Here is a 13168-nt window from a genome sequence, read left to right on the forward strand (position 1 = left end):
CCCACCGACATAAACGTCAATCCCCCCCTCCCACTAATCAAGATCAACACATCTAAATGCTCAATTCTACCCCACAACATCCCAAACAACCTAACCCCATTGGTCCAACCAAACAGGAACCTTCCCTCCATCACCTGCTCCCCTAGGATCACCTACTTCTCATCCTAAAAGTACAGTGATACCTCGGTTTTCGTCCATAATCCGTCCGAAAACAATCGGCGAAATCCGAAACCAACGAAAACCGAGGCACATGTGTAGGGTCATCGGGGGAAGGCTCAAACCCTTCAAAATCTCTCTCATGCGCACATCCTGGGCACACTGAGCAGGAGAACGCGTGGGTCACCCTTTGTTTTCACAAAATTAGCAGCGAGGTCACGTGGGCACGCTGACGAAATCCGAGGCAACCGACAAAATCCGAGACAAATTTTTCGAGAAAAAAATCGACGATGACTTCAAACCGAAGTATTACCGTAACTCCCTTTCTAACTTCATCTCAAATGCAACCCTTTACCTAAAATTCATCTCTAATGTAACACTGTATCCAATGTTCATCTCAAATGCAACTTTGTTACCACTGCTTATAATACAATGTAATTCTCTACCTTTGATATCTTCCATTGTAAGCAACGTTGAACAAAACACGTGCTGTTATAAATAAATAAATACAATTTGCAGTAATCTTCAGGGCACAGATCAGCGTGTGCGCTGGAGGGTTTTGTGCATGCTGCGCACCTTAACATGCGTGCAGTTCCCGAGATAATCGCTGCTGTGTCTGTCGGCTGTATGAAAAGAGAGGCTTTGTGTGATAATTCCCTGATGAGAGCTGGATGATGAGAGAGGCTTTGTGTGATGCCTCCCTGATCGCAGCCAAATGGGGAGGAGAAAGGGTGTGTGTGATGGCTCCCTGATGAGAGCTGGATGAGGAAGGGAGAGGCTGTGTGGCACAGATGGTGTGTGATGGCTCCCTGATGAGAGCTGGATGAGGAAGGGGAGATACTGTATGTGATATTTACTTCACATTATTTGATGTTTTGAAAGCACAAAGCGAATTACAATGGAAAACAAACCCAGCTCACTAAAACATTTCCTAAAAAAAAAAAAAACAAGCCTTTAAAAATCTCTTAAATCTTTCACAACTATGAATTCGGTGAAGTTCTAAAGGCAGCTGGTTCTACAATGTAGGTCCTTGAATTTCAAAAGAACCTTTACAAGTGGACTTAGTTGGTATTTCCGAGACTCTGTGAAGTGGACATGAGATGCCTGGTTGGAACGTATTGCTTCAACAGGTCTCTGGGGAGGGGAGAAGCTGTGAGGGATGGCTCCCTGATGACAGCCTGCAGTGTTGCTCTGGCAGTAATAGCTGTGGGCTGTCCCTCCCTCTCCTGTAAGGTCCTTTGGCTCTTACATCAGCCAGGAGGGAGGATGCAGGCGGAAGGGAGCCTAGAGGGACAGGAGGAGAGACAGGGGTATGTCTCCTGTCAGCCAATCAGGGCCAGGGGCTGGGCACAGCTCTTCACTGGCTCTGTGCCAGGAGGCCAGAGTCACCCCAGAATGAGGGACAGGGCTTTGGGACAGGGGCCTTTGCAGAGAGAGGAGGAGCAAGGCTGAGCCCGGGGAGGAGGGAGCTGAATCAGAAGCGGCAAAGACATGCAGCAGGCAGTGTCCCTTCCCGCCCCTTTCCCCTCCCCTGCCTGCCCTCTTTATAAAGCTCCCTGCTGCCAGCTCTCAGCCTGCCACACTGTTCCCTTTGAACTGAGGGAATCCCCTGCCTGCATCCTCTGACAGAGAGACCCCTCCTCCTCCAAGCTGTCTGTTCAGTAAAGCCCCCTGTGCTGTCTCCAGCCTGCTCTTCTGCACTCCTACCCCCCTCCGGAAGCAGGGGTCTCGGTCACGCTATGGCAACCTTCTACAGCAAGATGCTGGGGTAAGTTCAGCTGTCTCTTAATATGAGAAATAGCATAATTAATCTTGCTATTATTAGCATTATAACCACACGCTGGCGGGAACACGCTTTCACCTCTAGGTATCCTGAGGAGAGGGGTTAAAGTGCTTTCTGAGTATGGGGAGGGGGCAAGACCCTGCTACACATTCCTCAGCTGTTGGGTGGGTTATTGTTGATGGGGTGGGGGAGCTCACAGTACTGTAAATGAAGACACGGATTTCTGCTACAGTTTCATAGTGAATCATGTGAGCTCAGTGACATCTGAGACCACAATGGTAACATCAGAACCCCACCATACCATCGTCTGAGTCCTTAACGAGGCTCGCTGATATATCATAACACTTCCACCTTTCCAACTCTTACCCGGGTACTTTGTGTGCTGTGAGCATGCCCCCCCCCCCAACCCTCCTATCTGGGGGGTTCTCCCAACTTTTAAAAATTATTGGGGGTGCTAAGCCCAATGGAAATAACCCCTCCCTGGACACATAAAAGGAATTTTCTCAATATTGGGGGGTGCTCAAGCACCCACAGCACCCACAGAGTTGGCTCCAATGAGTTCTCCAGTCAGTGAACCCTGACCTTTTGGTTCAGGGGCCTGATTGCTAGATCATCAGCGACCCTCCTGCTCACAGGACCAGTTTCAGGGGTTCAGGGGGGGTCTGGGTCTCTCTCCCTCTCGGCTTGACGTGATGCCATGTGCTGCCTGCGTTTTCCTGTACAAGGGTCTTGGCAGCGGGTAAATGTTAGCAAAATCACTTCTGTGAGAGTCTGGCCGTGGGCTGTGCCCCCTGCCCTTTGAAGGTTTATCTGTAGTGATGCTAAGAAAATGAATTCTCCTTGATGCAGGGCAGAAGGAATGCCCCCCACGAAATGCCCAGTGCCTCGGTGAGAGGCAGGAGTGTGAGGTGGGAAGAGAGTTGGAGGGAACAGGCAGATTCTCACAGCCTTGAATTGTTTAAACGGTGCTGTCTGGCCCCAGCTAAGCAAGTAGGCGAAAGTTCATGAGACACTGAGCTGGGCTGTTGCTGGAAAGGAAAGGGGAAGAGCCCAAGGGAGTTCCTGAAAGGGAGGGGATTGTAGAGAAAATGACTGACTACAAGTGTTCATACTGCCAAGCACGTATGCACAAGGAGAGGGGTTTTCGACCCGGTCCTCGGGACACACTTACGCGATGAGGTTTTCAGGATATCCACAATGAAGTAAGATGCATGCAGTACATTCATTCTATGTAAATCTCTCTCGTCCATCTTCATTATGGATATCCTAAAAACCTGAATGGATGGCTTGAGAACCAATGCACAAGCACATGGCTGAGCCATGCATTCACACACATGTGCCACAGGACAATGCTATCGTACACACGTGTTCACAAACACAGCACATATGCACAGGAGTGTTAACTGAGTGGAATCGGCTCCCGGTGGAGGTGTCCGAATTTAAGAAAGCAGGGGATCTCCTAGGGAAAGGAGGAGATAATGATGGCTGTGGATGGGTCATTTGGCTCTTATCTGCCGTCATGTTTCCATGAGTCACGTATGTACAGACACTGAAATACACATGCGTATTCTTCAATCATACGCTCGTCCATCTCTGGGAAGCAAGTGGACTATAGAACATAAAGAGCTTGGGACTCGTGAGTTCTAATCTCTGGCTCTGCCTCGGTTCTAACCCATCCTGGTTCTGTTTCTCCTTCTCCCCCCCTGCAGGATCTGCTCCCATTCTGTGAAACGCTGGGCTGCTGCTCAAGGGCCCCGAGTCTGCTCCATCCATGCGCTAAGGGTGCTAAACGGGGACCTGGATCGGTTGTCACAGAAAGTCCAAGACTTCGTGGTCAGTGGCGCGAAGCTCTGCCAGCCAGACAGTATCCACATCTGCGATGGATCTGCAGAGGAGAACGACCGAGTGCTGGCGCTTCTGGAGGAGGGGGGTGCCATTAAGAGGCTGAACAAATATGAGAACTGGTGAGGGGCTGCTGCTGCCCAGAGGGGGGACATGCAGGACAGACTGCAGAAGAGAGGGACGAATATACAGAGCCAGTCCCAATGAATATGTATGAAGTAGATCTGCAAGTGCTGCCTGCATTGTATAGAATTCGTTGCCAGAGAATGTGGTAAAAGCAGTTAGCTTAGCAGGGTTTAAAAAAAGGTTTGGATCATTTCCTAAAAGAAAAGTCCATAAGCCATTATTAAGATGGACGAGGGTAAATCCACTGTATATTCTAGGATAAGCAGCATAAAATCTTTTACTGTTTTGGGATCTTGCCAGGTACTTGTGATCTGGATTGGCAACTGTTGGAAACAGGATACTGGGCTTGATGGACCTTCGGTCTGTCCCAGTATGGCAATGCTTATGTTCTTATGTCCTGGAGGCACTCCAGAGAGTCAGGTTTTCAGGATATCCACAATGAATATTCATGAGAGGGATTTGCATGCAGCGGAGGCAGTGCATGTAAATCTCTCTCATGAATATTCATTGCGGCTATCTTGAAAACCCGATTGGCTGGAGTGCCGAACCAATGGTATAGAATTATAGCACAAGTATATTCATGATTGACATCCTGAAAGCCCAACTGGCTGAGGAGGGGGTGGGGTAAACTGGGGGATTTGCATGAGGACCAGGCTGAAAACCAATGCACAAGATTTTCCGTGAAATGGCCACCAAGACGTTCGCAAATGCACGAGTTGAACGTCTGGTGGCCATAGGACACCTACTGATGGATATCTGTCAGTGGGGCATGGCCTCACAGTGAATGTGCTGCTGGGCCTGTGGTAAGATTTCAAGTTTCTGACTCAATGCTCCTTTGAAGGCATCCAGGACCTGCATGTTTGGTGTCAGTCTAGAATCTGCCCCCATTTACCCCTGCACCTAACACTGCACTAAGATGCCTCAGCTGCATGCTTCTGAGCGCAGGTCTATAGGGGATATTTCCATTTGTGGCCCTCTCAGAACAGGCTCGTGCATGATCCTGGATGCCGCTGTGCTGTATGCATCTTGGAAGATGAAGCTGGGGGAATTTTCTTGCATTCACATTTCACCTTTTACCCTAAGATCTGCACGATTGTACACAAAATCATTCACGCAGACGCCCCAATCTACATGCTAAACCTTGTGGACCTACCTCCCAGAAACGCCACAAAATCGTCCCGCAAATTTCTCAATCTGCACTTCCCCGGCTGTAAAGGTCTAAAATACAAGCTGATGTATGCCAGTACCTTCTCTTACATGAGCACGCAGTTATGGAATGCATTACCCACAGACCTGAAAGCAATTGAGGAAATAACTAACTTTCGCAAATCTCTGAAGACATATTTCTTCAACAAGGCCTACAAAGAGAACCTATAGCCTCAACAATCCACCTCACCAATCCATCCAGTTATGAAACTCCACCTTCCAAACTTACCCACTCAATCACTTCCTTCTTCTTCCCCTTACTTAATCTCGACATATTACTAATTGTATCTGATATCCTGGAATGACAATATCATTACTAAACTATGTTGCAAATAGATGGGAAAATGTGGGATACAAATGCAATAAATAAATAAATAAATTCACTTCCTTTTTACAGCTGGCTGGCTAGGACGGACCCCAAAGATGTAGCGAGGGTGGAGAGCAAAACAGTCATTGTGACAGAGAGTCGGAGAGAGACTGTACCTATCCCCACAGGAGGGGCTAGGTGCCAGCTGGGGAACTGGATGTCCCCACAGGACTTCCAGGTGGCGGTGGACGAGAGGTTCCCTGGGTGCATGAAAGGTGAGGGACTTATTATCCCATTTATCGTTCACAGGGGAGTCAGAAGGATCCGCTCACTATCTGTGGTACACAGCTGTCACTTAATGTTGTGTTGCTGAGATCCTAGGGGCTCCCCGTGGCTGGACCTTGTGTCCTGCCACATCCCGGTGTGTATCTGACCTCTGTCCCTCCTCTCTCCACAGGTCGTACGATGTATGTCATTCCATACAGCATGGGTCCCATCGGCTCTCCGCTCTCCAAGATTGGGGTACAACTGACAGACTCCCCCTACGTTGTCGCCAGCATGAGAATCATGACACGGATGGGCTCCCGTGTCCTGGAGACCCTTGGAGATGATTCATTCGTGAAATGTTTACATTCCGTGGGATGCCCCCTGCCACTACAAGGTACAGATCCCTCCTCCCGTCCCCCACACAACCGTCCAGTGGGGATTAGAACTGAAACACAGGGGCCGATGCAGAAAGCCTTGGGTAGACTACACGCAGACGCCAGCTTCTACTGTGACATGCAGAAAGCTGTGCAAAATTTTTTACGCGCAGAACTTGCCTGTGGGATGCATGTGCTATGCACAAAGGTTCTCTGAAAAGCGCAGCTTTTTTTTGTTGTTGCTACATTTGTACCCCGCGCTTTCCCACTCATGGCAGGCTCAATGCGGCTTACATGGGGCAATGGAGGGTTAAGTGACTTGCCCAGAGTCACAAGGAGCTGCCTGTGCCGGGAATCAAACTCAGTTCCTCAGTTCCCCAGGACCAAAGTCCACCACCCTAACCACTAGGCCACTCCTCCACTTGAGGTTCTACATGGAATGTTGCTATTCCACTAGCAACATTCCATGTAGAAGTCGGCCCTTGCAGATCACCAGGACGTCAGACTCACAGAAACAGAAGCCTGCGCAGCCTTCTACATGGAATGTTGCTAGTGGAATAGCAACATTCCATGTAGAATGTCCAATAGTAGCAACATTCCATGTAGAATGTCCAATAGTAGCAACATTCCATGTAGAATCTCCAATAGTATCTATTTTATTTTTGTTACATTTGTACCCTGCGCTTTCCCACTCATGGCAGGCTCAATGCGGCTTACATGGGGCAATGGAGGGTTAAGTGACTTGCCCAGAGTCACAAGGAGCTGCCTGTGCCTGAAGCGGGAATCGAACTCAGTTCCTCAGTTCCCCAGGACCAAAGTCCACCACCCTAACCACTAGGCCACTCCTCCACTTGTTGTGTGCATATTGGAACAAAAATGGAAGTTGTATGCACACATCGGCACCTGTTCTTCTGCATATAGTTATGAGCCTCGTAAAAATTTCTAGCACAGAAAGATTTTGAGAGGCTTGATATTTATGCGCAGAAGGATAGGCCCTGATGCCTGCTAACATTTTTGTTTCTGTTCTGACAAGCACATAAACTCTATTTGCCCCCATCACTCATTTACACTTCCAGGCACTTCTAGCTGCAGAAGACAAAGCTGGCAGTTAAAACCTGGCATTACATCCTCTCCGCTAACCCTTCCACGTTGCCCTGGACCTGCTAAAAAATTTCTCGTATTGTCCAGGTGGCAAAAGCCACAGTTCCCTTCTATGCCTGCCATGCAATACTTAACGGCCTCATGACCACACATAGTAATCCAATGTGCGGCCATGTCCTCTGAGCAAGTTTAACACCCGCACTCAACCCTTCTGTGCTCAGCTTGGCCATTAACGCATGTGTGCAACCCCGCAGCTAGGCTTGCCATGGCTTTCTGAACTGGCCCCACAGGTAACAAAGTGACTCACCAAAGGTAAGAAAGAGAGCGTCAGTATCAGACCTGGCGATCGTATTTCGGATGATCTCAGAGAGCCTTACTCCGCTGTGTAGGGGTTGCTCCCCTACTCCCAGGTCAACATCCACCTTTCGTCCCATTGGCTACTTCCCACTTCCTTACTCCAAGGACACCAAGACACAGTTTCCCCAATATTCAGAATCATTAGGCCGGTTAATCGCACTTAAGCAACTATCGAGTGATATTCAGCAGGAGATAGCTGGCTATTCCACACTGAATATCGCCAGTTATATCACGTGAAATAACCGGTTATCTGCCAATTTTCAGCACGAAGCAGGCTAGTTTGGCGGCCATCTTTGGTCGTTTCAATAGGTGGAATGTCTTTGGCCAGTTCCAACTTAACTGACCAGTGCTGAATATCGACGGTTAAGTTGAAACCAGCCAAATTTAAACCAGATATTCAATGACAGTTACCGGAAATAGCCCAGCTACCTCCCGCGGTCTGAATATTGGCTCCAGTGACTCACTGATCATGGTTTGTCTCTGCAGGGGAGCTAACGAACAACTGGCCGTGTAACCCGGAGAAGACATTGATTGCTCATGTTCCTGACCGTCGCGAGATCACGTCCTTTGGTAGTGGCTATGGCGGGAACTCGTTGTTGGGGAAGAAATGCTTTGCTCTCCGCATCGCCTCGAGGGTCGCCAAGGATGAGGGCTGGCTGGCTGAGCACATGCTGGTGAGGGGAATGTGGAACGGCTGAGGGACTGCCGAACTCTGGGAAACCGTAGAGTGGCTCACCGTAGACTCTAAGAATGGCATCAGCTATAGTTCAGAGAAGAAGAGACATGGCGTGTTGGGAAGGGGGAGGTTGTGTGTTAGAAAGGTAAGAGAGAAAAGGATGGGAAGGAGGAGTGTATCAGAAAAAGGAGAGACAGTGTGTTGGAAAGTGGATTCTGCAGTTGTTGTGCCCTTTGCAGGTCAATGTGCGACTTCTCAAGAACGATGACGATGACCATGTAGTGGTCCCTCCCTTGAAAGTCTTGGGGAAGGACATACTGTATATACACCTGGGCAGATGTCATAGAGCAGAGATGAACCTAAGGGTGAAGGGGGAAACCGGAACAGAGAGCTGCAGGCAGATGTAGGTGGTACTTTGCTGATCTCTCTCTCTCTCCCCCCACTCTCATAATTTCTCTGTGCTGTACAGATTCTGGGCATCACTAACCCCCAGGGACAGAAGAAATACATCGCTGCAGCCTTCCCTAGTGCCTGTGGTAAGACGAACCTGGCCATGATGAACCCTTCATTGCCTGGCTGGAAGGTGGAATGCGTTGGAGATGATATTGCATGGATGAAGTTCGACAGTGAAGGTTGGTGGCCTTGAGGAAGCCTGGAGTTACAGAACTGTGCAGAGAGACTGGAGAGACAGGGATTAGGGAGAGACTGTGGAGATCCAGAAGTTGGTGGGGAAATGGGCATGAAGAAAAGGACAGTCAGGGATAAGGAAGGAGAGAAGCTGAACTGGAGGGAGAGAGGAGGATAGAACCAGGGGCTGGGATACTATGGAAAGATGGACAACCAAAGGTTATGGGAGAAAGAAAGGGAAGAGTCAAGGTTGGGATACTATAATGATTAGAAGGAAAGAGCTAGGGGTTGGGTAAGAGAAAGGTGAGAAAATGGGACTAAAAGAAAAACTAGGGTCTAGGGAGAAGAGAAGAGAAGAGAGAATTGAATGGACATCTTTCCTTAGGCCGCCTGCGGGCCATTAATCCTGAGAATGGCTTCTTTGGTGTGGCTCCTGGCACTTCCATGAAGACCAACCCCAATGCGATGAAGACCTGCCTAAAGAATACAATGTTCACCAATGTGGCAGAGACCAGTGATGGTGGGGTGTATTGGGAAGGCATTGACCAGCCTCTGCCCCCAGGAGTCACTGTTACCTCCTGGCTTGGGAAACCCTGGCAGTCAGGTATGGTACGGTTCCTTTATCCCCCTTTCTCTCTTTCTGTCAAATCTCTGCTCCTCCCCGTATTTGCCTTAGTTCAATGATCACGCTCTCCTTTCTTCCTTGCCCCCTGATTTTCCTACAGGTAACAAGGAGCCTTGTGCACATCCCAACTCCCGGTTCTGTGCCCCAGCCAAACAGTGCCCAATCATGGATTCGGCATGGGAATCACCGGAGGGAGTGCCTATTGAAGCCATTATCTTTGGAGGACGGCGTCCCAAAGGTACCTATTTCATTCACTCTGCACAGTGTGTGGACTGTGGGTTCTTGAGAGAGGAGGAGGCTGTCCCATTCAAGTCTCCTAGTCAATTCATCTTTATGTGCTAGTAGGAATCTTTGACTGTGGATGGTTCTTTCATTGTTTGCTGGTGACGGTTCTTGTATGTGGTTGCTGATGGTATTTTTCTTTAGGGATTCTTTCACTAGGTTCTGGTGATGGCCCTTCGCATTGCATATATTTTAGCAATACTGTTGGTACTGAGGTTCTTTGTCCTTAGGCACCAATGATGGCCCTGGTTAAAGGGTGTGGTCAGTTGATGCTAGTGCTAGCCTTTGTTATTGATGCAGTTGGGTTATACAGATGGTCTTTGTCGTTAGACACTGTCAGGGACCTCAGCCAGGAAGTGGGTGGTTGAGGAATAGAGACCTCGCTTTTGGGGTTCAGAGCTGTGATGTAAGCATCTAGCAGAAACTGGAAAAAAAAAATCAAGGCCATTTGCAAAAGCAGTTTATTACTAAACAAGCTATCACATTATCTCTAGCAAACCAAGTAAGGCCTTAAGACACAGGCAAAATCCAGAGGCAGGCGAAAAGTCTTAAGTCAGAGAGTCCAAGCAAAGGCAGGATGCAGGAATGAGGAAGGAATCCAGGTCAGGTCAATAATACAGCAACAATTATCAAAGCAAGGCTAGGTCAGACTCCAGGACTGGTTACACAGGAACAAATTCTGGACTAAGGCTGGACCAGTAGTAGTAGTGAACCAGGAAGGAGCACAGTTAGAGGAAGTGCTGAAATAGAGTGACCGGGGTTAAGCTCCTGATGAACAAACTGAGAAACAGGCGACAAGGCAGTGAACAAAGATGGACAGGAGAGTTACTTGAGAGGCAGATCATTCCTTTGGGAAAGGGAAAGACCTGGAAATTTCAGTGCACCAATTTGAGCCTCACCAGGGTTCTATCCTACCTGGTAGTGATGGTGGGCTTCGTGATTAGGTGTTGGCCTTGTCATTGAGTGCAGCCGATGGTTGTCCTTACCTGGTTATGGCTCTTGTCGTTGGGTATAGTTGACGATTGTCCTTGACTCTGGGTACTGATATCTTTGTCATTGGACACTGGTTATGGTTCTTGTCGGTGGGTATAGCTGATGAGTGCTGTTGTTGGGTGTCATGATTGTCCTTCCCTTTTTGTGGTCTTAAGTTGGATCTCTCTCACTTTTCACAGGGGTACCCTTGGTCTATCAGTCCTTTAACTGGCGTCATGGTGTGTTTGTGGGTAGTGCAATGAGGTCAGAAGCTACAGCTGCAGCAGAATACAAAGGTGAGTTTGCCCCCTTCTCCTTCCAAGACTCACATATGGCAACTGTAACTCACCAAATGTAAACTGTAAGCCACTTTGAACCAAAACCTGTTTTTGGATAACAGTGGGATACAAGAATGCATAAATAAATAAATAAATATTCATTACAGCCATATTCCTCTCTTTAGTTCATCCTTTCTACGGCCAGCCCGAAGGTGTCCATCAGATCCCAGGAAGGAAAGGCCATTCCATGTTGTTCTCTTCCAGAAGCAGGAAATGGAGACACCTAAGGCTTTCTGGTTAACGGACCTGTCAATATTCCTAATTCATTGTCCATGTTCTTTCTAGCTGCCTTCCTGTGTCAACCGCCACTGTTCAAAATGGGTTGTGTGTGATCACTGGGTCCTTGTGATGTCTCAGATATGTGGTAAAAATGTTGTCCTCATATAATCCTCTCTCTTATTTCTTCCCCAGGGAAGGTCATTATGCACGATCCCTTCGCCATGCGCCCCTTCTTTGGCTACAACTTTGGGAACTACCTTGAGCACTGGCTAAGCATGCAGGACCGCCGTGGTGTCCGGCTCCCCAAGATCTTCCATGTCAACTGGTTTCGGAAGGACTCTGCTGGCAACTTCCTCTGGCCGGGCTTTGGCGAGAATTCTCGTGTTCTGGACTGGATCTTCCGCCGCATAAATAACGAGCAGAGTGCCCGGGAGACACCCATTGGCTATGTCCCCGCTGATGGGGCCCTTAACCTGGAAGGGCTGGGCAAGGTGGACACACAGGAGCTCTTCTCCCTGCCCAAGGATTTCTGGGAGCAGGAGGTGAAGGAGGTGCGGGCCTACCTGACAGAGCAGGTCAATGAAGACCTCCCAAAGGAAGTGACCCAGGAACTGAAAGCTCTGGAGAGCAGAGTGAAGAAAATGTGAAGAAAAGATGAAGAAAGAGCAAATTGCCAGGGGACCTTAGGGGAGTGCTGCCACATCCTTGCAGAGGGGAGAGGCAGGGGAAGGATGAGAGCCAAACCTGTTTACATAAAGATCATTTAATAAATATACTGGGTGGGGGCAGGGATTAATTCACAGAAACCAAAGATGAACTCTGCTGAAATCCCTATGTTGGTTTTGCTTTGCAATTCTCAAACCAGATATGCATGTGTATGGGGGTAGGGAAAGATCTATGGTGCAGTTTTAGCAACATCTGGATGTCGATTCCCTTGCACAGGTTGTTTGAGATGGGTGGGCTGTATACAGTGGTTCCCGTTATGCCTGACAGGCCTCTGATCTCAGTTGTCCTGTTCTGGTGGACGGGAAGATGGTTGCAGTGGTCCATACACCAGATGACCTTTTGTGACTGGCATTAGAAAGGGAGGAGGGGGGGGGGGGGGTATACAGGTAATACTGCTGCCACTGGAACTTCTATACTGCATTCAACTGTGATTTCTATTCTGGAAGGTTTTTCTTAATATTTTTTCATTCAGAGCAAAGAAGCGCAATTAAGAAGATAATGCACTTTAATTTGAAGGCCCTAAACTTGCCACAGGGACCACGGGCCGTACAACACGGATGGACAGACAGGCCAGAGGCCCCAAACTACAGTATGATAAGAGGGGCAGGCAGACATTTCCCATAATAGAGTGTGAATGGAGAGAGACTGAGGCACAGACTTGTTGCTGTAAACTGAATGAAAGCTCTCTGGTACATAAAGCCCACCGACCAGGGCTCAGGCTGTGGCCAGGAGGGAGGGGTCTCTGTGGCAGTACTCACCAGGGAGTGCCACAGCTTGCAGCAGTGGTATGAGGGCTTTTTAAATTAGCTACTGGGTTCCCACCAGGAAAAAAAGCAAATGTTTTGAAAAATAACTTTTTCTGCTGACTTTTTTTATTTTGTAATTTTTCATGTCGCATATGTTTCTTGTGTTTTTATTCTAAATAAAATTACCTTTGGCTAAAGCCTGCTGGACGGAGTGAAAGTTTATTTTTCTGAGGGGGGGGGTGTATTTGCTCCAGTTCTGATGGGGGGGGGGGATTTATTACTGATACCATTCCTTCTCACTCAGCAGCGGGTAGGGAGCCAGTCAATGGTCTTGCCACACTTCTGAGTTACTGGTTAACTGTCTGGGGAACAGAGGCACCAGGAATCCTTCAGATGGCTGGTGGAGAGATGGGGGGGTAACTGCAAACAAAAGAGGAG

The 13168-nt window shown here is 48.5% G+C and overlaps 1 protein-coding gene across 1 annotated transcript; it reads left to right on the forward strand.

The window, feature by feature from the left end:
- Positions 1 to 1717: 1717 nt before the first annotated feature.
- Positions 1718 to 12937, forward strand: PCK2 (phosphoenolpyruvate carboxykinase 2, mitochondrial). Its single transcript, XM_030187068.1, has 10 exons — positions 1718 to 1924; positions 3649 to 3903; positions 5511 to 5695; positions 5878 to 6081; positions 8006 to 8193; positions 8665 to 8827; positions 9208 to 9426; positions 9548 to 9685; positions 10902 to 10997; positions 11451 to 12937. The coding sequence occupies exons 1-10, from the start codon at positions 1896 to 1898 to the stop codon at positions 11903 to 11905; spliced, it is 1932 nt and encodes a 643-aa protein (XP_030042928.1). The 5' UTR covers positions 1718 to 1895; the 3' UTR covers positions 11906 to 12937.
- The last annotated feature ends 231 nt before the right edge of the window (positions 12938 to 13168 follow it).

The sequence above is a fragment of the Microcaecilia unicolor genome, chromosome 14, assembly GCF_901765095.1.
Source record: "Microcaecilia unicolor chromosome 14, aMicUni1.1, whole genome shotgun sequence".
In the NCBI taxonomy this organism is placed as follows: domain Eukaryota; kingdom Metazoa; phylum Chordata; class Amphibia; order Gymnophiona; family Siphonopidae; genus Microcaecilia; species Microcaecilia unicolor.

Coding starts and splice junctions, on each gene's coding strand:
- PCK2 (XM_030187068.1), top strand. CDS start 1,896: ATGGCAACCTTCTACAGCAAGATGCTGGG. Junction 6,082..8,005: donor ATGCCCCCTGCCACTACAAG/GTACAGATCCCT, acceptor TTGTCTCTGCAG/GGGAGCTAACGAACAACTGG. Junction 9,427..9,547: donor TGGGAAACCCTGGCAGTCAG/GTATGGTACGGT, acceptor ATTTTCCTACAG/GTAACAAGGAGCCTTGTGCA.